Below are 25,781 nucleotides of genomic sequence, written 5' to 3'. Positions count from 1 at the left end.
AAATTTGGAACAAAACGAGTGGAACTATAAGGCTGGTCATGGGGGTGCACGCCTTTAATCCTAGTTTTGGGAAGGCAGAGGTAGGCAGATCTCTGTGTGTCAGAGGACAGCCTGGTCTACATACTGAATTCCAGGCCTGTCAAACAAGCAAACAAACAAACCCCAAACCAACCAACCAGACAAAAATCAAATAGAGCTTTTAGAAGCAAAAAGCACAGTCATTTTGAGGAAAAGTCTCAAAGCTCTGATTGACAGAGTGGACTGGTATACGAAATAAATCATTATGGTCCATTTTCAGTACTAAGAGCCCAACACTGGACCACTGATGAGCAGAAGGTTCTAGGCCAGTTGTCTCTGTCTAGCAGCAGCTGGTGCCTGGGTGTATTTATGTTTCTGTTAGGGTTGAAAAGTTACAGAGAGTCTGCGGCATGACTGAGCAGACATGTCAGGAAAGAGAAGGGCAAATTTTGAGCCCCAGAAGGATAGGAATTTGAGGTGGGAACAATACTAGGTAAGTGGGAAAAACTACACCTCCTTGAAGTACTCAGCTAATGAGGAATTGAGAGGTCAGGGAAATGTGATTAGGAATAGAAAAGCCCACTATTTTTTTTTTCCATTTTGTTCAGGCTGATGCTTGGCTTCTCCAGAAACAAAGGTAAATATTTTATTTTGCAACCCTGTCCTTGCATTATGAAGCATTGTTTCTCACATTAGGTACAGCCAATGAAAGAAGGAGTGGACAATAAGGTGTATAGGTGGTGGGTCTCTCGGGAGTCATGAGCACCTCTGGCACTCTGACTGTTGGTCTCTGCATACCGTTGCTTGCTGAAACATCTGGAGTTCCTTCAAGAATTACTCCCCAAGCCAGGTGTGGTGGTGTATGCATGTCATCCCAGCACTGGGACAGCTGAGACAGAGTGACCATGCAGCCTGGACTGCAGAGTGAGCTTGAGGTCAGCCTGGCCACAGAGACTCCATCTAAAAGAATGTTCCTGGGTCTGGGACAGAAAATGTTCCAGATGTGTCTAGAATGTATGGGAGTTCTAGAAGGCAAGGAGGATCAAGATCTATGAAAAGTATGTGAAAAATAGGAACTCCTGTAAGCTACAGGGCCAATTTGAGCATCAGACACAACAGAACAACTTAGAAAAAGAACCATGACAGAAGTAGAGTTGAACACCACATCTGAAATACCTAGTTACATTCTATATATTTACAGTGGCACCAAAAAACCCCACAATTCTTCCTAGTTCACTGTTCTCTTTGGAGGTCAGCAGAGCACCAACTCAATATCCAGACCACTAGTAAAAGAACAGAAAGAATGGAGCATCTGTTTTGCTCGCCTCGTGGGAACTACATTCAGAGTAAACCAGAGAGTTGACAGAGGAAAATTCTTCTCTAAAGAAGAGTCTCAGCTAATGAATGTGGAGGGAAGGAAAGAATTAAAATATTACCATGTTGCAGCCCCTAATGTAATAACAGATGCTGGAAATGATTTTTAAAAGTCTGCTGATGCCATTAAAGTCAGTGGTTCACACAATGGAATTAGCCAAAAAGCTTTCTTTATAAAACAGGATGCCTGGATTTCACCCTAAATATTTTAATTCAGTTTAGCCTAGGTCACAACAAAAATTTTCTCAAAACTCTCCATGTAATTCGAGGGCATCCAAAATTGAGAGCCATTCCATGAGATGAAAAGATGATAGGGGACTTTATAAGGGAAAAGGTGGAGGTTTGGAGAACTGGCTCCTGTGGTCATGCCTGGCCCACGGATAGCTTGTCTGATCATGCCTGGCCTTCCAGTAGTCCATATATATGATGCATATGAGTGTTTTGCCTACATGTATGTATGTGTACCACGTGTGTGCCTGATATCTAAAGAAGTCAGAAGAAGATATCAGATCCCCTGGAACTGGAGTACAGATGATTAATGAGCCACCATGTTGGTGCTGAGAACCAAACCCATGCCCTCTGTAAGAACAGTGAATGCTCTTAATGGTTGAGCCATCGCTCTACTCCAACTCCCAATAGTTTTAATGAGGAAAGGGAAGACAACCAGACAGCAGGTACTACCAGTCTGTGCTCTATACCTGTAGAACATCACCCACCAGAGTCATCCAGCATCACTGTCATCCTTAGACCATATGTAGACCTTTGACCTGTTTCTCTGCTTTATTTTTCTTGACTTTACTAGTTCTTTTTATAAAAATGACACATAAAGAACTTTTAAGTTAACTGGGGTCATCCTATAATGGATCTACATGTTAGCCTATTAGATACCACAGGCTAACAAATAAACAGCCTAGTACTGGGAATGGATTACCTGTTATGGAGTTATTGGCCAGTGAGATTCCACAGACTCCCAAACACTGCAGGCTGCCAATGCTATTTGTTACCCTCCAGAATCTGACATCGAGACCCTATTGCTCAAATCACCACATATTGGGTCATAGAACATGGAAAAACTAAGCAAGTACTTACCTGGAAGCTTCATTCCCACTGGTTAGCTTTAATAGTGCTGGAAGGTGCTATTTGTGGGGAGGTGCTGATAGTTAGTAATAATAATCTTACCCAGCTATGAATCTTGCAAGCTTCAGTGAAGACTGGACTGACAAGGCAGGCCCACTGGCTCAACAGTGACACAAACATTATGGGAGCAACCAACCACTTTTTAAAATCTGTATTTAAGTTCCACTCCACAAATGAAACCCACACCTTGTATCATTACCAGGCTATGAACAGATCATGGGTCCTAAGGGAGAACCCACTACCATTATTTTGCTAACCGGACATAGTATTAAACTAACTCTTTTTTTTAATTTATTTATTTACTATGTATACAATGTTCTGTCTGCATGCACCCCTGCAGGCCAGAAGAGGGCGCCAGATTTCATTACAGATGGTTGTGAGCCACCATGTGGTTGCTGGAAATTGAACTCAGGACCTCTGGAAGAGCAGTCAGTGCTCTTAACCTCTGAGCCATCTCTCCAGCCCTAAACTAACTCTTAATGATCTATCATTACACCCATAGATTAGTACATCTCTCAACTCTCATCCGAGAAGCTTACTTTTGAAGTAAATGGTGATTGAAACAGAGATAACTAGTCAAGGAGCAGAGACTAGAAGACTGCAGAATACTCACCCCCTAAATGAAGCATCTACATCATATCCCCTCCTTTCAAGGGTCAGGGACCATTTTGGAAGCAAGGTCAGAAAGACTGTAAGAGCCAGAGGTGGTAGATGACCACAAGGAAATAGTACTTTCTAGACATACCGGGGCAGTGGCACACATGAACCCACAATAGTTGGGATGGCACGCACAAGAACTCTGCAAGCTCAAACCAGATAAAACCTCAGCACGGAGAGTGGAGTTGGGCATGAAGTCTCACCCATAACTGAGGAGTTATTGGCCACCGACAGCTTCTGGGAGAAAAAGAATCAGTTTTCTTTAAGAGTGTAGCTGATAATAAATCAATCACTGTTCAGTGGAAGGCCACATATCCAAGAGTATACGGGGAGCATAGTTGGACTTGATGGGTTTCTTTTAAAAAGAAAGACAGAGGACACAGAGTCAGGTGGGTAGGATCTAAGAGGAATGAAGATGATCAAAACACATTGTATGAAATTCTCAAAGAACAAAAAAGAAAGAAAGAAAGAAACACAGACTTAGGTGATAAAGGCAAGGTTGTAGGAAAGGGGTTGTGTTGCTCCTTGACATGAATGTTTGGTTCATACAGGAACCTGGAACCAATTCACCTCAGCTCCCTCCTCTGTATTCCTTCCAGGGTCAGATGTGCTAAGTTTTTCATTGTCGAGGGCACATGCCAAACTCCCCAGAAAACATCTATTTTGCCGTTTGCATCCTTTGCACTATTTTTTCATTCAGCAGCAGAGAAAACAAGAGTGTGAAAATCTGACAGAAGAGAAAGCAGCTCAGTTCCTGTCAGCAGCCCTAACAAGTCCACGTGTACAAACTCTTTCTGGAAAGATATATCCAACTGCTAAGAGGGGTTTGCTCTGGGGAAGTCAAGCAGGAAGATGGGTCTTAGATTGCACACCAGGTACCTGGAACCTCAGCATGATTGACATCCTAGGCTATGCCACCTTCTGTTGTAAGAAATGGCCCGTGTATTGTAGAATGGTGAGCAGTATCCTTGGTCTATTTCTTGAAGATGCAACATCCCGCATCTTAGCTGTAACCAGAAAAATGTCTCCATACTTTGTCAAATGTGCCTGTGAGAAACAAAATCCTACCCCCGTTGCATTACAGTCTTATACCTTGCTGATTTTTAAATACTATATGCAGTGTTATTATTAATTTTTTAAATTAAAGATACAATAGAGAAAATAGTTCAAGACAAAGATAAATTCAGAGATAATGTAATCCTGGGCTTGGCCCTTATCACATTACAAAAAATTGTGTGTGTGTGTGTGTGTGTGTGTGTGTGTGTGTGTGTGTGCAGAGTTCAGAGGACAACCAGAGGTTCACCCTCCATCTTGTTCACCACTGTGTATTCTAAGTGCAGGTGGCCTGTCAGCCTCTGAGCATTCTCCTGTCTCTGCCTCCCACCTCTTCATAAGAGCACTGAATTACACTCAATTACAGACACACGATGCACTGTCCAGCTTTATAAGAGGTTCAGTTCCTCATGCATGCATGGCAGGTGCTCTACCCAATGAGCTGTTTCCACAGCCCATCCTTATTGTATTTTAAGGAAAATTTAAAAGCGTTATCAACATTTAAAAATGATGGTTAAGTTTTCCATCCCTGGATTTCTTTTGAAAAATCAGATGATCTTATGGCGCTGGGCTCATATTCCCAGATGTCATGATTCCTGGGTACTGAGGAGTGGCTGTTTCCCTTAAGAGGGAAATGAAGTTTTCACTTGCTTTATTCAGTCAAATGCTTTGCTTGAGCTAGGCCTTGTGGCATATGTCTGTAATCCCAGTACTTGGGAGTCTAAGGCAGGAGGATTATTATTTATCCTGGGCTAAATATTAAGATGAAAAGAAGGGATTGCGTATAGGGAGGAAGGAAGGGAGGAAGGAAAGAAAGGTGAAATACCACAGTTAGTTGTCTTTCAACTCAAGGCCAGCTAGGTTTGCGACACCTGCTGTCAACTCCCACAGTTTGGACATTCAGTATTTTCCATACAGTGTTCTGCCCTTACCTGCCATTGGGTCTGCGCCTGGAGACAGTACGAAAATCAGTGGTGCACAACAACTGGAATCACCATAGGATCCCTGGAGATCAAAGGTCGGGGCTTCGATGTATACCTTTCCCATGGTTTCACTAATGAAGTCCTGAATGGCTGGCACCATCTTGTCAGGCCGCAAACACCGTAGGATCACCATCCTTTCCAGTGCTTGAAGGAACTTCCAAGGTTGAGGGAGTACCTCCTCGTGGGGCCAGGCTGAGTCATAGATACGCTTCCATTCTTCAGTATGCTGTACCAAATCATTCATCAGACCTTTCAGTCTCGGCAGGGAGGAGGCTCGAACGATCTCACCCCATGACTTCTCTGATAACCATTCAGAAGCTGGGTTAGGGAAGGGGTTATCCAGGGCCACACCTCCAGTTAGAAGGAAGTACCAAACCTCCTCACTGATCGCCTTTTTTTCCTTCAAGATGCCAATGGTCAGGAGGAGGGAGAAAAGTAGCTTGTCCTTCTCAAACAGGGAGCGGCACACATTGTTGTAGATGCTCAGGGTGAAATGGTCAATGATGTACTCGATGCGCAGATCCAGCTCGTCGCTCTTAGTGCTGTTGGCTAGGGAGTGCACGTAGAGGTTGATGAACCATGTCAGAGAGTACTGGTACATAGGCTCGATGTGGGCCAGGTCAGAGATACAGAAGAAGATGGTGGCAGAGTGGATAGCCACAGGCTTGTAGCCCATCCGGGTCTCATCAATTTGTGTTTCTGTCATGGAGGCTATTTTCTGCTTCTCAGAGATTTCCTCAGACAGCTCTTTGGAAGAGGACAAAACCTTGATGGCAGTCTCATCTTCGAGGATGTTGCCCTCGGACAGGGAGAGGACCTCTAGAATCTTATCTTCAATTTCCTTTAGTTGCTTCTTATTCTCGGCACTTTCTAGAATCAACTCATTCTTTTTCTCTTCTAGTTCTGGCTTCTCCTTGGCAGCCACGATACCAAGGAGTTGATCTTGGAGACCCAAGGGTGTGATCATGAAGTTGAGGAGACAGACTTTGACAGCGACTTCAGGGAGATAATGTGGGTTCCTCAGACGCGTGGTTATGTAGAACTTAAAATCCCTCGAGTATTCGATGATATTTTCACCTAGTCTCATGTACTCAACTCCTTGCTGTTTGAATGTTGCCTTGAGCAAGATGGGTTCGATAAAGGCATCCAGCTCCTCCCCAATGTTTTCCAGTAAGACCGGGGTGCCGAACTGCAGGGCGTTTTCCAGAGTCCTCACGTAGTTGGTATCGGAGAACTTGATGACAGACAGCTTGTTTGTTTTTTCCATGTTCTTCACCCACTTATTGGCTTGTCCCTGAGGGTCAATCATTAAGGGCCAACGTCTGGAGTTGGACACAATGATGCCATTGTCAACAGAGAAGGAGTCAACAGGAAGCCCAGCTATCTGCCAGGCACGGATTTTTATGGGATCCCCTAAGGTGTGGCTGAGGCTGAAGTCAGTGGAGCCTGGAATGACCTTGTTCTTACAACAATCCAACCACTCCTTCTGGCATTGGGCCCGATAATCCACTGTGAAGGCACCCAGGTAAGCCACAGTCCCAGAGGACACCAACACATCCCCCGTCAGGTTATTGTATCGGATCCCCAGCAGCCGGGCAGCTTCTGTCCATCTGTCCTTCTCTCCACCAAGACCACTGATCAGCTTCTCTGCCCTGACCAGCTTCTGGGAGCAGATATCAATATTTCCCTCTAGTATCTTTTTCTTGACGTTCATCTCTTCAAAGTCGTCATTCAGAGCCTGGAGTCTGTCCTCCACCAGCTTCAGCTCTGCCCGTTTCTGGTTCAGCTTCTGCATCTGTATTTCCAGCTTCCCTTCAGCTTCCTTCAATCTCTCCCTTTTGGGAGCCACCACCTTGGCCACTCGATCATACACTTCCATGGCCCTCACCCACTTGCACAGGCCCTCGCAGGCAGATGATACATTTTTAATGACAGATGGCTGGAAGTCAGGGTGATCAATGAACCTCTCCCGGATTCGCTTCATGATCACTGAGGGAATGTTGTCTTTGTCGTATGTCTTAAGACTTTCCAAGAACTTTAGATCTCCAAGGATCTTTCTTGACACACCCCAGTAATCTTCTATCATCTTACCTGTTCAGTGTAGGAAACAGGGATGTATTGAGACATTTTGTTTGAGATGTAAAATTCTACAGTAGCTGCTACTTAAATACGGGGGTGTGAGGAATCTATGCTCCGTGCCAGGGAAATCCAGGAAATCTTATCTTTCTCATCTGTACTCTGTTCTCTGGACTTGGGTCTTGAAGGACTTTCCTTCAATTCCTCCATGATCTCAAGTCCTTTCCCATGAGCCCTTTGCTTATGCTATAAGTGGCAACTAGTTGAGATCAGACTGGACTTCTTTATGTCTTGTTGACTATCTATCTATCTATCTATCTATCTATCTATCTATCTATCTATCTATGGACAGAGTCTTTTTTTTTCTTGAGCCAATTTGAAGCAAGCTTTATTAAATATTGGCCAGTACTATGGATACTGGCCAGGTCCATACCTGAGACCCATGCTAGAATATGGCACCAAATTACATTAGTCAGGGGCTTATACAGGTAAAAACCAATAAGACTATGTATGTACTTCTAACATTCATCCAATCAGAAGCAAGCATACATCCTGATGTACTTCTTGCCTACATGTGATCGAGCACATATCCTGTGCAGTTGGAGCAGTCAAGCTTGTACATGAACAATAGGCCCCAGCATTCCAGGGATTATCTGTTACGGACAGAGTCTTAAGATGTAAGCCCAGACTGGCCTTGAATTTGTGCCTCAGCCTACTAAGTGCTCCACTATGAGCTGGATGAATGTCACTTCTGATTCCTTCATCATTGGAGAGGACCACAGAAGCCACGCCCATGGGCCTACATTATATAGTGCATATGGATGTACGTGAAGGATCATGTCTTCAATGATGTCTGGGTCTCTATTTCTCCTCTCTCTCCTCCCTCCACCCTTTCTCTGTGTGTCCTGTGTCTTATCCTCTCAGTTTCCTACTTTCTCTTGTATGTGGTCACTTGCATATTTGCACTGCCTGACCTCCATTCTTGCAGTGATCTGTAATCTGAGGCCTTGATGATGTTCATTCCCACACACAGATACCTGCATCTTCTCAACTGACTGAGTGGCTAAAGACTGGTCAAGAAACATTAACAAGGGGGCTGGGGAGATGGCTCACTCAGCAAAATGCTTGCTGTACAAAGCAGGGCATCCCAGCACCCACGTGAAAAGCCAGGTGGGGCAGTTCACACCTGTAGTCCCACATACAGCTGGGAAAGCAGATATAGACAGGAGGATTCCTGGAGCTTGCTGGCCTGCCAGTCTAGCTGAATTGGTAAGCTCTAGGTTCAGTGAGTCTCAAAAAATAAGGTGGAGAATGGATCAAAGATACCCAGTGTCAACCTCCGGCTTACACACACACACACACACACACACACACACACACACACACACACACCCTCATACATGCATACACATACACACATGTACACACACGAAGCATCACTAAGCTCTTTGAACATATGTGCACATGCTGATTCTTCCAAATTCCTCTAAACCCAAGGGCCGGGAACAGGAACAGGATGGCTTGGAGTGGGAATGGTTACCGGAGCCACTGGGGTCTGGCTTCCTCTCTGGCTTCAGCCCCTTCATGACGCAAATGCTCTCCATAACCAGTTTGACAGGGCCTGGTGGGTTCTGCATGGACTTCACTAGGGTGATGTCGGTTGGGTTCAGGGTGTCAAGGGCAGCGAGTGCAGCCTCCAGCGCTGGCATGGCCTCAGCCAGGTCCCCCTCACATTCATTCTGTAGAGAATAGGGACAAAAAGAAAGGGTGACCAGTGCCTGGTACACAGGACAAGGGGGAAAGGTTCTCAGTGACCAGATGCCCTTAAGGGTCGGGCCTCCCCCTGGGAGCTCCATTCCTGAAGGCCTGATCTTCAGTGGCAACAGGAGCTGATGCCTAGCCTCTTGTGGCTGCAGTTTGGATGCCCTAGACATTTTAGAACCTTTGCTTGTGACCTCAAAAAATGAGGCACTGCTCAAACCGGGACAATAAGTATTTATTTCACATCTTTACAAATATTTTATTTTTATGTGATGCAAGATGTTTAGCTCTTTTAGGCATTGTGAAATATGTAAAAATTGTCATTGACTCTGGTTACCTTTCTAGACTGTATAGCACTAGAATCAATTCTTCCTACTGGACTCTATTTGGTACCTAGGATCTAATTCCTAAAAAAATGGAATTGTTTTGTTTGTGCTTTGTTTTTTGCACACTCACATTTGTGGGTATGCAGGCTTACCACTGGATGCATGTGGAGGTCAATGGACAACCTCTGGGGTCAGTTCTCATTTTCCACTTTGTTTGAACAAGGACTCCTATAGCTCATCTGCTCCTGAACTTCTGGGAATCCTCCTGTCTCCACTTTCCCTTACGCCACTGGAGTGCTGGGAGTGCTACTACACCTGGTTTTTATGGCAGCCTTAGGAAAGTTTATTCTTCTTGTTTTGTTTTTTTAAAAAAGACTCCTTCCTGAGTATTCAAATTGAACATATCTAGAATGTTTGTTGGTCTTATTGTTTAGTTTGATTTTTATTTTTCCTAGCGTTGGGGATTGAGTTCAGACAATCCGTCTGCCACCCAGCTACATCCCTGACACTACTGCCTCATTAGCATATCTAATCTGCATCCGTTGTTTTCATTTTAAACCTATAATTTGTTTCTGCAAAAACTTAATCAGTGGTTTTGAACAAATTTTCCAGAGATAGGAGGTGGTTTCCCTTCTATTGGTCAGGATGGGCTGAGAGACAGGGATCAGGCTTAGGGTAAAGTAAGGGAAGAAATGAGGTAGGAGGGGTAGGAGGTCAGGCTTGGGTGGGTCTGGAATGGGCTGGAGATCCTCAGATAGGCTATGGTGGAGTCAGGGATAGAGTGAAGCCTGGAAACAGGGTAGACTGTTAGGCAAGCAAAGGATGGAAAATGGAGATGGCAGTTAGAGCTGCATCAGAGCTGGAGATAGAGTTGAGGTCAGGAAAATGGGACAGTATACGCTTTGGTCATTGTTTGCTAAATTTGATCTATTCATTAACCCTATCTGGCTTTTACTATTTGTTAATTTTGCTTTACCTTTCATTTATTTATTTATTTCTAATTAATCAATCAATTAATTAATTAATTAATTTGTGTGTGTGCATGCGTGCGTGCGTGCGTGCGTGCGTGCGTGTGTGTGTGTGTGTGTGTGTGTGTGTGTGTGTGTGTACCATGGAGCTCATAGGAATTACAGTTCTCTCCATGTGGGCCTCAGACTTGACAACAAGTACCTTTACCTACTGAGTCATCTCACCAGTCTCTCGTTGTTAATTTAAGCATAAAATCAATGTAATGTAACAGCATGCATCTATTAAACAAAATGAAGCCTCTATGCTTGCTACAACATGGATGGACTGTATAAATACCATGCTAAGTGAAAGAAGCCAGACACAAAGCCATCTGTTACACGGCTCCATTTCAATGAAGTGTTTAGAACAGGCAGATCTACAGAGACAGGTTAGTAGTTACCTGAAGTTGAGGAGGAGGAAGATGGCTAAAGGGAATATATTTCTTTCCAGGGTGATGAAAATGTTCTAGAATTACATAGTGTTAATGTTTGTACAACTCTGTGAATGTACAAAATCGTACTGAATTGCACAACTTTAAAGGGAGAGCATTAAAGGCAAGTGCATATATCTCAGTTCTTTAAAAAAGAAAGAAACTTGCTAAGATAGGACTTCACAACTAGGAGGGCTCTTTTGGGTTACTTAGAAACTCAAATTCCATTAAGGAAAAAAAAATTCCCAAGACATGAAAATGCATTAGTCAAGGTCATACAGTTGGTGAGTCACAGAGCTGGGCTTCTAGATAATTCCTCATTTAGTGAATTATCTATTAGTTCCCTGAATCTGAGGGTGAGCATCCAATTATGACTGAAGTAGGATCTCACAAGGGAATCTCAGTTGTTTGTGGCATGGTCTCTCTCTGTATCTCCTAATGTCCTCAAATGTGCTGTGTAGCTCAGGCTGGCCTTGAACTCATGAACTTTCTGCCTCCATCTCTTGAGTACTTGTATTAAAAGCTGAGAAGGTCAATTCCTAGGTGAGTTAAAGCAGCATGTGTTGAAGTCTTTGTAACATGAGTTTATTTTGGTAAGCAAACACAATAAAAGTGGTTACACTTCCTCACAGCTAGTGGCCTCTCCACACTTCACACCGTGACAGCCTGGCACCTCTCTCTGCTCCTCTTCCAAGGGACAAAGCCTGGCCTGCAGCTCAGTTTCCTGCAAGCTGCTTCGTCAGGTGGCTCTCAAGGACCCCTCGCTGGAACATTTCTGCAGTGGGGTTTCCCAGCAGTGGCTGTGCATCAGTCACCAAGCATCACCGAGCATCTCCAACCAGACAGTCTGAGTCACTCCATCTAGGTGGGGTCTGGCCATCTGCGTTCTTAACTCCATGGGTGACTCTGTCAGTGGCTTTGTCGAGAAATACCACTCGACATGACAGAACACACTAAAATCAAAGAGCAGAGGGAATGGACTTCATGCCCAACAGAGGAGCGGTCACTCGGTGCGTAACATACCTCCTCTCCGTGGTCACGGAGCTGTCTCTGTGAGGGGCTGGGATGACAGCTCAGTGGTTAACGTGCCTGCCGTGAAAGCGCGAGGAGCTAAGTTCACGCCCCAGCACCCACATACAGAGCTGGGCATAGTGGGGTCAAACTCATTGCCAGCAGGCCTCGCTGAATCAGGGACCTCCAGGTTCAGTGAGAGATCGTGTCTCAAAAAATAAAGGTGGAGCCTGATCGAGCAAAGACATCTGATGTCAACCTTTGTCCTCCACACACTCACACACAGACGTGCACACACCCATAATAACAAGTACATACACCACACATACACACACACACAAATGAGCACACACCCATCAAATAAGTACATACACCACACATACACACAGATGTGTATATACCCACAATAACAAGTACATACACATCACACACACAATTACAAGTACACATACACAAATTGCACACACACAAAACAAGCACATACACCACACACACATGCACGCACACACACACACACTCTCAAATAAGCACATACACATAAAGTAAGTACAAGCACCACACATACACACAAATGTACACATATCCACAATAACAAGTACATATATCATACATATCTCTACACACAATGTCTAAATGACATAACATTCATGGTAAGCTCTTAAAATAAAAGAAAGTACTGTGAAAATCACAATCACACTGTGATTGTGTCAAGTAACACATGGACAGCTATGAGGAGGAAATTTCAAATTAGGACTGAGACTTGAAAAAGTTTCTAAATTAAATTCTTTAAAAAAATTTCACATGTGTTGTTGTGACAGGTGTTTGTATGTTTGAAATGGCCCTTGAGTGTCAGCAATGCACAGAACATCAAAGCCATCAGAGATGGAAGCCGTGTATTTGGATGAAAGAAAATCCATGCTGCAGTAATTTTGGAAGATTACCCTCACGAAGGGGGAAGAAGTGATTTAGAAGAACTGGCTAGTTGTCCTTGTTTCTTTGTTTGATGGGTGTATACAGCAGTCCAGGCTAGCCTACCTCTTCCTCTCAAATGCTGGGATGACAGGCATGTGTCATGATTGGCAAGAGCCCGCCAGTTCAAGAAGCTGCTGTCCTCATGAATCAAGTGTTGGGAGCCCATCTCCACTTTTTGTTGTTTCCCAATCTCCTCTGTATGAATTCTTGCTGTGTGGAGCCTCTGGTATGTGTTAGGTCCAGTGTTCCACACTCTCCCACACTATGTCATCTTTAGAGGTTTACAAGAGTGGACAAATTTAGCAGTCCTCACACAGAGAAGGACCACAGCCCTGGCAACCTCAGGAGGAGACTGGCCACAAAAGCATCTCAGGGAAACTGTGGAGCAAGCCTGGACTTCTTTCTTCTCCTCCCTGGGTGGTTTCCTCCACCTGACTCACCTCCAGGACTTGCAGGATTGGAGCTCAGATGGCACATCAACAGACCTTGTCCTTCCCACTGAAACTCAAAGTGGTAGTTTATTGCCCAGGGTGTGGTGAGAAGTCCCTTTCAGCTCTTCATAAACCCCACACCACTGCTCATCTCTCCTGACCTAGCAGGTTTGCTGCTTCCCCTGACATTCCAGAGCAGAATCCTGGCTGGGACATCCCCTGCCAGATGGTTCCTACACTTGGTGAGAAGCTAGACTACCTTCCACACTGGGCAGAGGAAAAACAGCTGTTTCAGAGAACAACTAATGTGGACCTCTGGCACATGCTCACACTTTATGTACTATTTACTAATTTGTTTATTTACTTATTTTTTTGTACAAGTATTTTGGCTGCATGTATGTATGTGCATTACATATATGCCTGGTGCCTGTGGAGGCCGGAGAAGGGTGTTGGAGCCCCTGGAATTGAAGTTCCAAATAGTTGTATGCCACCATGTAGGTCCTGGGAACCTAATTCAGGTCCTGTGCAAGAGCATCTGGTGCTTTTAACCACTGAAAAATCTCTCCCGTCCATGTGTTTGTTTGTTTGCTTCCTTAGTACCTTCAATCTGTTGATGTAGAGACTGAGGAAGGGGCAGAGCTGGCACAGAGCTCTGGCTGCCTGGTTACAGTACAGAATCACGGAAGAGTAGGAAAGTCCCACACATTTGGGGGCCAGGCCATTGAGATGAGAACAGAGACTGAACTGAATGGAGCTCGGTGAGTGAACACAGAAGGACAGCATGTTCTTATGCCTGTGGATGAGTACAACCCAAGAAAGCAGAGCCAATGTTGCTAGAGTCCCAATTTTATTTTCTAAGGAAAAGCAAAAATTTCAGAATTTTTACTTGAAACTGTTTGCATTTTAAATGTTAACTAATTCTGACTTAAAATAAAACATCGCTGAGTGCGGTTGTGACATGCATACGTGTAATCCTAGCACCCAGAAGGCTGAGGCAAGAGGATCCTGAGCTCAAGGTCAGTCTGGGATACATATCAAGACCCTGTCTCAGAATGAATCGATGGAATAATCTGTGCATCCCATGGTACATGTGGTCCCTAGCTGCCAGTTTGCAACTTCTGAAATCATAGTCCAATGCCAGGGTTTGGGGGTCAAAGAGCTTTAGGTTTGAATGCTGATCACGTCATTTGGTGGCCATGTAACTTTGGAAAAATCTTGTGTCATGATTTCCTTGTATTTCAACTGGGAATGATTCTGTGTGTGTTGTAGTGTATTGTAGAGCTGTTAGAAGGACTCAAGACAATGAGTATCAGAGAATATAATCTCCAGGAGGGAAAGGATTTGGTTTATCCCATTCATTCCTATTCTCCCTGACTAAGAATGTGCCAGCGCATAATAGGTGTCTAATAAATATTTGTTAAAAATACTTGTTTAATAAATATTTGTGTCTAGTATAATCATTTTACCACTGACTGACAAATTACCCACTCGAGTCTGGTTCCTGGCATCTGGAAGTGGCTATCTTTTATGGTTTCCATTGTGTCCTCTGTCGAAGCCACCAAGACTGCAACTGAACCAACTTTCACAATCTAGGACTTGGTGTTCATTGTGAATTCTGAGAACAGGGAGGGATCAGGCTCTCTGAAAAACATCTACCAGAGGTCAGGTCTTGGGATTCACTGGAGAAATGCCAATTGGAAGGCCTGTACTTTTCAAGAAAATGACCCATGACCTATTTAGGATGGATGCCAGACAGACTGCCTCTTGCTCAAACTCATGCTTGAAAATGGCTGAAGGAATTCCCTAATCACTTAAGGCACAGGGACAAATGCCTTAGTCTAACTGCCCTGAGCCTTAGTGTATATTCCTGTTAGTGATCTACACTGCTCTGTGAGACCAATTCACCACGGACCCCAATGCTAGCCACTCTCAGATCCTGACAGCAGTCATTCATAAGGTGGCTGTGATCCCCAAATGGAAGCATTTACCAAGGGTGTTCTGAGACCTGTTATGTCACATCAATAAGGAGGCTACCTTCTGCTGTCTTAATGTGTGCTCATCCCTTCTCAGGACTTTTTCTCCAGTATCAGAAGCACCTTCAAGTGGGGGCCTCTAGGTTCAATATTCTGACATCCAAAAGACTTTTGTTGTTGTTGTTCTATATCTACACACTTTAGGCACAACTGAACAAATGTGACAGAGGTGAGGAAGACACCATGGGGACAGCTAAAGGCAAAGAGAGCAGCCAGTGCAGTGGCCCTGGGGAAGGGACAGCCAGAAGGGCACTGTAGCCAGGGCAGAGCGAACAAGGGGAAAGTTAACAGATCAGATCAGCTTGTGCTGAGCCTTGGTTTTGACTCAGAGTAGGATGGAGCATATTTGGCCCCAAAGCCTCCTTCATTCATTTCAAACTGGGGATTTGGAAAACTCCCCTATTGGCGAAATTATTAAGGCCACTCCACATAGTTAAAAGGGAGGTCTACACTCCCTCACCCTTTCTGAGCCTTCTCGTGTCTCTCTGCGGGTCATACCTTGATGGCTTGAGAGATGGCAGCAGCAGCATTAGCTTCCTTTTCATCTGCCTGCACCAGAAATTTCTTGGCATCTGCTTCTTTGGTCTCCTCTTCAATTTTCACCATCATCTTGGCGGTCTCCTCAGAGGTAAGGATGAGCTGAGGTTGGAGGGCGGTGAGTTCTACTTGCATGACCGCCACCTAGCGAGGAGAAAGGGTCAGCAGGGCAGTGCGAAAAGTGAAAAGCTGATCAAAGCCGACATGGTTCTGCCACACCCGGCAAATGAAGAAAGAAAGGATGGCTGATTTTGACATGGCCCTGGGCATAGACTCCGCGGCTGGTTTTATGGCCTTAACCTTTCAACACTTAGTTACTGAGTCCACACTGAATGTTGCAGTTATCAAGAGCTGTGCAGAGCACAGGCATATGATGGCAAGCAGAAAATGTTAAAGCTATAGTTTCTTCCCTTACTGAGTTTCTGTTCTACTATTGGGTATAGGAAGAAAGAGACCAAGTCATAAAGTCATTTAAAGCCACCGTGTGTGTGTGTGTGTGTGTGTGTGTGTGTGTGTGTGTGTGTGTGTGTGTGTGTAGGCCAGAAGTTGTTGTTAGGTCTCTTTCTTGACAAACATATTGAGGAGAGATCTCACAGTTGAACCTGGAGCTGCCTATCTGACTAGTCTAGCTAGCCATCTTGTTGCAGAGATCCACTGTCTCTGCCTCCTACCTTCTGGGATTATAGGTGGCCCATAATGTCCACGTGTCATTTGTGCAAATTCTGGGAAACTGAACTTAGGTCCTCGTACTTGCACGGCAAATGTTTTATCTCAGATCCATTTCCACAGCTGTGGGTCCTGTAGCTACTTTACATTTGATACACACACACACACACACACACACATTCACACACTCAATCTCTATTCCAGGCTGGCCTTCAATTTATAGTATAATCAGATTCTTGAGCTCTCAATTCTCCAGCTCCAGTCTCCAAGAGTCCTGGGATTACAGGAGGGTTCCAGCAGATCAAGCTAGAAGGAACTTGCAAGGCTACTTTTTCTAGTGCTGCAGGCTGAATGCTTGTCTCCTTCAAATGTATATGTTGAAGCTTAATTCAGAGATAATGATATTTGGCAATAGGATTTTTGGAGGTCATTAGGGTTAGATGAGGTTCTGAAAGTGGGGAGCTCATGATGGGATAAATGTTCTTAGGAAGAGGAAGACACGAGAGACCTGTCCTTTCTACCAGGTAAAAACACATCAAGGATGTTTGTTCTACAGCTTGACAAGCTGAGTCCGATCCCTCAGAATCCACGTAAAAGTGGAAGGACAGGGGCGGCAAGATGCCTCATATTGGGTGAAATCACTTGCCACCAAGCCTGACAACCTGAGTTCAGACCCAGCATCAGCATGGTGCAAGGGAAGAAGTGATTCCTGCATGCTGCCCTCTGCCCTCTGCATCTGTGCTGGAGCACACACAGCCTTCTCCCTGCTCCACGGAAATGGAAGAATGAAAACAAATTATGTGTTAAGAAGAAAACCCGATTCCAGTCATTTGTCATCTGACTTCCACATGCATCCTGTGGTGTGTGAATGTCAACACACACACACACACACACACACACACACACACACACACACACACACACACACTAAAACAAAACAACCCTAAATTTTAAATCAAAATGTTACTGTCTAGCTGGGAGGAGAGCCCCCACCAAACATTGGATCTCCCATCACCTTGAGCTTGATTCCCAGGCCCTAAAACTGTGAAAAACATAGGTTTGTTGTTTCCAGGCCTGCAGACAGCCATCCTTTTATCCAGCCAATGCTCTTGGGAACATTTCGAACAAGTGTTTGAGCACCTTCAGTGATGAGGCCTCAAGACTTTTCAGGGGATTGTAACTTTTCAGAAAACCAAATTCATTAGATTTTTCTAATGAAGAGTTAAAATTTCTCTCCATGCACATTCATCCCCATGAGCCCATGTGGAAACTAGGGCATGGCAGGCTGGCCCCAGAGTCAAGATTGTTTGAGTTCTAGTTCTGGTGACTACTCGCCAGGCTGAAGGACCACAGGCATGTCACCTGGCCTCTCTGTTGTGGTTTCTTTGTAGCAGGAGACAATGGCAGTGCTCTCTGGCACACAGCACCAGGCACGTGGCATACAAGGCTCAAAGCGTGCTAACTGGTGCTGTCTTTCCCTTTCCAGGTCTAGACTACTTCAGGTCCCTTTTCTGCCTCTCCAAAAACATGGCTTTCTCATCCTTGTCTAGAGAGACTTGAGCTTACAACATTAGGGCCAGCACCCCTAGGACCAGAGCAGGAGTCAACTTCTGACATTCTCACCTGTCTCATGTCACTGTGTCACACTGACAGGTCAGACCATGTAATTTGAGTCCAGGCCTACCCTTACAAAGCCCCACCTCCTCCTGCCCAAGGCTCACAAAGATGCCACAGTCGAGATCCTAACTTTAAGGGAGTGTCAGTATTCAGGATGAATGCTACTTTACTGACTTTTTTTTTTTTTTCTTTTGAGACAAGTTAGTCCTGGCTGGTCTGGAACTTACTTTGTTTGACTAAGCTGCCCTTGAACTCACAGAGATCCACCTCTGCTGCCAGAGCTCTAGGATTAAAGGCATGTGCCACCATGCCCTCCTTACTGTGGTACTTCAAGAGACCCAATTAATGCCCAAAATAAAAAGCCCACAATGAAGAAGTGAAATCTTAAAGATAGGACCACCTGAAGCTGGGGTGAAAATGAATTAATGAGGTGAGCTGTGCAAGTGTAGGTCGGATCCTGTCTGACGCTCTCTTACACTCTCTATCTCGACACACCAAGCCCTTTGTCCCCTGGTCTGTGCTCACTTGTGAGGCTGCAAATTCCAATTTCTGCAAGCCTGCCAAGTAGCGGTTCCGCATCATGTCCACCTCTTGTCTCTTGCTATTCAGGAGCGTTTTGAAGGTCAGGATCAATTCAAGGTAAGAGGTCGGGGTCACATAGTTGTGTCTGAGAAGTGTGTTGTAATAATCAGTAGACAGCTTTTTCACGCTCTCCTGAAAGTATTTGCACATGGAGACAACCCTGCCAAGGAAATCAAAGAAGTTAACTGGGACCCAGCTTCCTACAGAGGAGCTCTAGCAACGCTTAGTAACAGCCACCAGGGCATCACAAGGTGTATACACTGACGGGCCCACTAGAACCCAACAGGTAAACAGAGCCAAGGAGAGAGGAGGGAGAAAAGAGGGAGGGAGGTAAATAGTTGACTGGGATGAATCTGACCCTTTTATGAACCACCAGGGCTTCTGTAGGACTTTCCAATCTTTGGCCATCTGGAGAAACTTCCAGAGTGCAGAGCAGTTTTCCATTACATTTTATTAATTTTCTGTGTCTCTGTGTACATGTGCATGCTTGCACTTACCACAGCACACATGTGGAAGCCAGAGGACAACTTGCAGGAGTCAATTCTCTCCTTCCACCATGTGGGTTCTGGGGATCGAACTCAGGTTGTCAGGGGCCTTTACCTTCTGAGCTATGTCACTGGCCCTTGCTCCTTTTCTTTTCCAGCAAAGGTGCTGTATTCAACAGCTAACAAAAATGTTGTTTGATTTTAAAGGGTAAGATCTTCTCTACCCGTACATTGAGAAATCTTTAAAAACAACATTAACAGCCAGCTGGAACTTCAGCTTGGAACACCTGGGGTGTCGGAATGAAATGAAACTTACTCCATCCGAATGTTGTCATCCAGCTCCACATCTTCTAAAAATTTGTTGGCCACCAACTCTAGGGCATCGGTTGGCCAAGCCTGGAACCAGTCAATTGTGCAGCAGTTGATAAGTGAAGGGAACATTCTCAGGCGGGTTCTGAAGGCATCCCCGATCGGACTCATGGCTAAAGAAAAATAGGCTTGGTTAGTTTCCTTCCACCAAGGCTTAGAGAAGCAAAGGGAAGGGAGAGGTTTCCAAGGGTCCAGCAATGCCTCTTGATGGGACTGTGGGAATGTGGTTGTAAATAACCATGATGAGAGCCTGGGAAACAGAGGAACTGTGGGATATTTTTATGATGGCGTCTCAATGTATTACAGTAGTCTTTTCTTTTTTTCTTTTTCTTTTTAAACTAATTTCCTGCATGGACTATTGTGCCTTTGGGTCCCTTAGTGGGGATATAGCCCTTTGTCCCATTAGGTCTATCTGTGCTTTAATATAAGGCACCATATTTAGATACCCACAGAATGCCGATGGCTTACTTCTGACCCCATCTCCATTCAGTCACAGACTCTTGGTTCTGTACCTCAAATTTCATTCACTATTTAGTGTTCGGAGGAAGCATTGAGAGTCAGTGTGCCAGAGGGCCATGAGAGGAATATGGCTTGAGATGAGGGAGAGGATACAGGGGGCATTCTGGTGGGTGACCTTATAAGGCATATGTGAGAAAGTTTTGATCCTCATCCTAATGGAAAATGATTATTTTAATTTGTGTTATACAATTATCCCATCTGCAACGCAGGGCAAAAAGACCACTGGATTAATAGATCAGAAAAGTCTAGAATTAACAAGAACAGAGACAGGAAAAGACAGTGCAAAGGTGAGATCTGAGAGAGAAAACAGTGGTTTGACTAGCATGAGGGGTGTATGGAGAGAGAAAGGTGAACAGGAGAGAGCAGGTAAGCACATCCCCTGGGTGTATGGAGAGTTTGTCTAGATCCTTCATGAGAACACTGGTGTTCTGCACCAGGAAAGAGGCTAAGCTATGATCTTTCTGGAAGAATTCAGAGAGCTGAAGAGACTGGAACAGACTTAACACAGTTGTTTGGGGGAAGACTGAGAAAAAATTGCCAGAGGAAGCCCAGACTGTGACTGTTGGTTGGTGCCTCGGTTAAATCAGTAAAGGAGACTGAATTAGAGATATTGGGAAGACCCTAAAGATTCCAGAGGACCAAAGGCAGGTAGACTTTCCCACTTCTCACCAAGGACAATGTGAAGGTTCTTCCTCACTCTCTCAATAAAGAAGTTGTACATGGACAGGGGAGTGACTTCGATCTTCTCTCCCTCTGTCCTGGCTGCAGATTGCATCTTTTCTACAAGTTCAGCCTTCTCATCAGCAGGGAAGATGTTGGGCACATCACCTGTGTTCAGAAGCATGTTGATATCTTCCACAAATGACTCGTCCTTGATCTGGTTATCCGAGAAGAGGAACACGGTACTCTTGGTGGCCACCCCAGACTGCAGCATTATCTTTTTTAGATCCTCTCTCCAATCATTGCCTGTGTAATTCTTGGTGATTTCGATCTGGTACAGCTCGTATGAGTTCATGAACGTGGACAGTTTGGTGGCACTCTGCCGCCCACTGCCCCCAATGCCCACCAGGAGCAAGTGGCCTTTGTTCTGCTTCAGGACTCTACAGATCCTGGAGATGTGCTCAATGGCAAACTTGAACATGACCAAAGACATGGGGGCCTTGCTGATGCTGTTGAACTCATCCAGATAGTACTCCATGACCCCTGTGAGTTGTTTCAGGTCAGTGATCTCATCATAGATTTTTTGGTCACTTTCTGGCTTCAAATAATCCCCAAAGAAGAGGCTACGGATGTTGTCGTCAACTATCTTCCCAGTAGGTGACAAATGGATGAGCACCTGTGGGAAAGGTGAGTGTCAGCCCGGGCCCTTAGCATGTGGCCCAGGCTGTCTGTGGATAGGAGGGAGGGAGTGAAAGGGAGACCTGCTTGTTTTTCCTGAGTACATCTTCCAAGCCATGGCTTGTCAATAGACACATTTTAAGCAATATATGGGTGTGATGGTTGGATAAAAGAACAGTGCAGGTGTGAGTGGGGCTAGCTGAGTGGCTAAGAGCATATACAGCTCTATAGAGGACCCAAGATCAGGTCCCAGCACCAGCATCAGACAGCTCACAATTGCCTGTGACTTCAGTTGTAGGGGAGCCAATGCCCTCTTCTGACCCCTGAGGGCACCATACTCACAAGTATATACCCACAAACATTTAAAAAAAATTATTTGTGTGTGTGTGTATGCCACGTGTGTATGTGGGTACGCTCGCTCAGAGGCTGGAGAGGGAGTAGGGTCTCTTGGAGCTGTAGTTACAGGTAGTTGTGAATTTTCTGATGTGGGTGCTGGGAGCCAAATGGGAAAAGCAGCAAGTGCTTTTAACAACTGAGCCAATTCCCTAGCCCTGACTACCGTTTTTGCTTGTTTGCTTGTGGGAAGGGTCTTGCTGGGTAGTCCATGCTAGCCTGGGAGTAACTATCCAGATTAGGTTGTCTATGGATCAGAGATCCTCCTGAAATTAAAGGAATATGCCACCAAGCTCAGCCCCACATACATGTCTGTACTACATATACACATCTGCTCTTCCCTAAGTTGCTAAATATTGGTGGTTGGCTTGTAAGATCCCACAGAAGGCCTGGGAAGGATGGCCTTGCTTTCCCATGTTTGGTCCTGTACCCAACAGAGGTGTGGGTGACATCCCTACTCTCTACTCTGCCTAGAATAGGGTGCTTTAGATGCTTTCTCCTCCTGATATGAGGATCTGTCAATTCCTCTGTTCTTGGCCTCCAGGTGCAGCATAAGACACTCCTATGTTTTCCCTGGGGAAATAGTTGCTGTTTGGTAAAGCAAATTACGATGCGAACATACAGGTTTAAAATCATTTTCAAGATAGGAAGAAGAAAGTGTTCACAACTATGTGACACTGAATATTTTGGCTGAATTTTACCAGGGTCTTGGTTAAATTATAAAAATTTATGTTTTCCTCCCCAAATCCAAATGAATTGGCCTTAGACTGTATTTTAAGTTAAATTAGTTTTATTTTTAAGGATTTACTTTTGTTTTTAACTATGTGTATTCCTGTGTGTTTATGTGTGGGTATGTGCATGTGTGTGCAGATGCTTGAGGTGGGGCATTGGATCCTCTGGAGCTTTTGCTAGAGGTTATTGTAAGCTGCTCGATGTGGGAGCTGGGAACCAAACCTGGGGGCTCTGAAAGAGTAATTGCTGTGGGATGTTCTGTATGGCAAATGTGTTGCTAATTAGTCAAAAAATAAAAGACTGATTGGCCATTGGCTAGGCAGGAAGTGTAGGTAGGACAAGGAGGAGGATAAAGCTGGGAAGTGGAAGGCTGAGTCAGAGACACACTGCCAGCCGCCACGATGACAAACAGCATGTGAAGATGCCGGTAAGCCATGAGCCATGTGGCAAGGTATAGATTAATGGAAATGGATTAATTTAAGCTGTAAGAACAGTTAGCAAGAAGCCTGCCACGGCCATACAGTTTGTAACCAATATAAGTCTCTGTGTTTACTTGGTCGGGTCTGAGGGGCTGTGGGACTGGCAGGTGAGAGAGATTTGCCCTGACTGTGGGCCAGGCAGGAAAACTCAAGCTACAAGTAATACCTGCTCTTAATGACTGGAGCCATTTCTCCAGCCCCTTAAATTAATTTAAAATAAATAGCATCATATATGAACCATTTTGTGTGTACTGAAACTTATATGTTATCACAGAAGTGAAACAAAATTGAGCCAAGTAAAATATCAACAAATCAAAGATTAATTTATGTATGGGCCATTTCCCATGATTCAGGGGGAAGAGTGGTCTTTACTGGGAATGGAACCTAGAGTCTGAGACTAATGTGGGCCTGTTTCTGAGGCCAGATGATTCTAGAATAAGATTTGTCAGCTGGACAGTGGTGGCACACGCCTTTAATCCCAGAACTCAGGAGATAGAGGCAGGCAGATCTCTGTGAGTTCGAGGCCAGCCTGGTTCACAGAGCCAGTTCCAGGACAGCCAGGGCTATACAGAGAAACCCTGTCTTGAAAAACCAAAAAAGATTTACCTTCTCCATGGTCTGCTTGAAGCAATTGGAGGTGGTTTCCTTCACCAGGTTGAAGAAAGTCTGTCTGTCCTCATTGTCAATCAGACGGTCATAAAAGACTCGGTAAACCTCATGGATCCAAAGTCGGATAAATTTTTCCAAATCCTAAAGGCAGAGTTAGTCATTCGAATGTATTAAAGATGGTTCTTGTGGTGATGGTTCTTAGAAGGTCTTTAAATCTTGGGGTTGATGTGAGGTATAAATAAGACAATATAAACTACTATGTCATGCACACTTCAGAGAATAGAGTTTGTGATTAGTAAAAGCCCATCCTCTTAGGCACACTATTAGTACACATCCAGAATATTACTAAAAGATTTGCAAGGCAGGAATAGTAGCAGCTGACCTGCAGGTGGGTGTGGGGGCACAGAAGTACCCCCTGAATCACCCGTGAGAAATCCCGAAGGTTGAAGACGTAATGTGACTTGGAGGGGGTTGGCAAGAAGTTCTCCACTGCAGCTCTATAAATTGTCTGAGTAGCTTGGACCAGCATCTTCCCATACCTTGGGAGGAAGACCAGTCACACAGTCAAGCAGAAATGAGGACCCCCCGCCCCCAGGTTAATAACCAGGAAGCCACAGGAGCTTCTTACCGCAAGAATAGGACATCAAACCCTTTCCCAAAGTGCCAGTCAGTGATAGAATTGAAAATCTTGGTTAAGATGTCATCTTCAAAGGCGTTGATGGAAATGATGTTAAGATGGCGAGTGAATCGTCCTGGAAACACAGACACTTGAGTTTGCATGCATACTTCCCAGACCTAATAACCTTGGGAAAGAGCAGAGTCAGTGTCTTTCTGCTCTCATGGTCTATAACCCTGCCGTTCAACATGTCAGCCTAGCCACATGCAGTTATTCATACTTCATATTAACTATAGCATCAAGAATGGGCTTCCTCAATTTTCCTGGCTCCATGAAATGTACTCAGCGTCTGGGGGCTATACTGTTTGGTCAGTGCAGATATAGAATGCCTCCATAATTTGCAGAAGTGATGCTCATAGTGCCTCCTCTGGCACACAAGATGGACTTTACTCTTATTCACTTATTTTATAATTGGTTTTACTTTTTTTTATATGTAAGTCTGTGCACCATGTGCATTACCGGGTGCCCTGGAGACCAATGGCACAGGATCCCTAAAAACTAGAGTTACAGAGAGTTGTAAGCAATCATGCGGGTGTTGGGAATCAAAGCCAGATCCTCTGTATGAGCAGCCAGTGTTCTTAACTGCTCCAGTCCCTCACTTCTTAATTACATGTTTCTGTGTGTGTCTGTGTATGGGTCTGTGCATGTATGAATGCTGGTGTCTGAGGTCTCCTCTGGAGCTGCAGTTACAGGCTGTTGTGAACTGCCCAACAAGGATCCTGGGAATTGAACCCAGGTCTTCTGCAAGAACAATATATGCTCTTAACTGCTGAGACATCTCTTCAGCCTCACAATATTGTTTTTAAAAACTAAAGGAAACACCTGGTTACTGTAGAATAGCCAAACAATTAAACAACTGATTTGTAGACAGTGTCTCCCTCACTGCCCTCTCTGTTCCCGAGCTAACCACCATCTCCTAATCCACCCTCCCAGGCCTGTGGAACCCACTGTTTCCTCCTCCTTTCTCTTGCCCGTGTGCAGAGCTTGCAGGTCCTGTAGCCATGTGGGGTTTTCTCTTAATCATTAGCACTTTGGGAATTGGGGCTCTGTAAGTTGTCTGCATTTATTTATGGATTTGGGAAGAGCCAAAACTTGGAGTGCCATTACTGCTGTCGATTCTCAAAACTCCTCCTTCAGTTTTCACATATATATGTAAAATATGTAGTTTCTGTGTTTTGCCTACACACATGTATTATAATTATATGTATATGGACATACTTATAAACATGCACATATAGGGGCTTGAGAGATGACTTAGTGGTTAAGAGCACTGGCTATTCTTCCAGTGGACCCAGGTTCAATTTTCAGAACCTACATGGGGCTCACAACTGTCTGTAACTCCAGGCCTAGGGCATCCAACACCCTCTTCTGGACTCCATGGGCACTACATGCAAATGGCACACAGGCATAGATGCAGGCAAAACACCCATGCATATAAGAATAAATAAATAAACAAGCAAATAAATAAATTTAAAATACACATATGTACATTTTTCTTGTTTAAAAAAA

The 25,781-nt window shown here is 44.6% G+C and overlaps 1 protein-coding gene across 1 annotated transcript in view; it reads right to left on the bottom strand.

Moving 5' to 3' along the window:
• The window catches only part of Dnah3 (dynein axonemal heavy chain 3), a 173,785-nt gene that overhangs the window by 27,929 nt on the left and 120,075 nt on the right, over positions 1-25,781 (bottom strand). The window contains 9 exon segments of the mRNA XM_052711765.1: positions 5,172-7,313; positions 8,839-9,037; positions 15,769-15,951; positions 18,616-18,832; positions 19,474-19,639; positions 20,715-21,381; positions 23,594-23,737; positions 23,979-24,135; positions 24,225-24,348. Coding sequence (XP_052567725.1) covers positions 5,172-7,313; positions 8,839-9,037; positions 15,769-15,951; positions 18,616-18,832; positions 19,474-19,639; positions 20,715-21,381; positions 23,594-23,737; positions 23,979-24,135; positions 24,225-24,348 — 3,999 coding nt within the window.

The sequence above is a fragment of the Peromyscus californicus genome, unplaced genomic scaffold (genome assembly GCF_007827085.1).
Source record: "Peromyscus californicus insignis strain IS unplaced genomic scaffold, ASM782708v3 Scaffold_4__1_contigs__length_199733344, whole genome shotgun sequence".
NCBI classification, from domain to species: domain Eukaryota; kingdom Metazoa; phylum Chordata; class Mammalia; order Rodentia; family Cricetidae; genus Peromyscus; species Peromyscus californicus.
The sequence above is the reverse complement of the archived record's forward strand: the minus strand, read 5'-3'. Positions and strand labels throughout refer to the sequence as shown.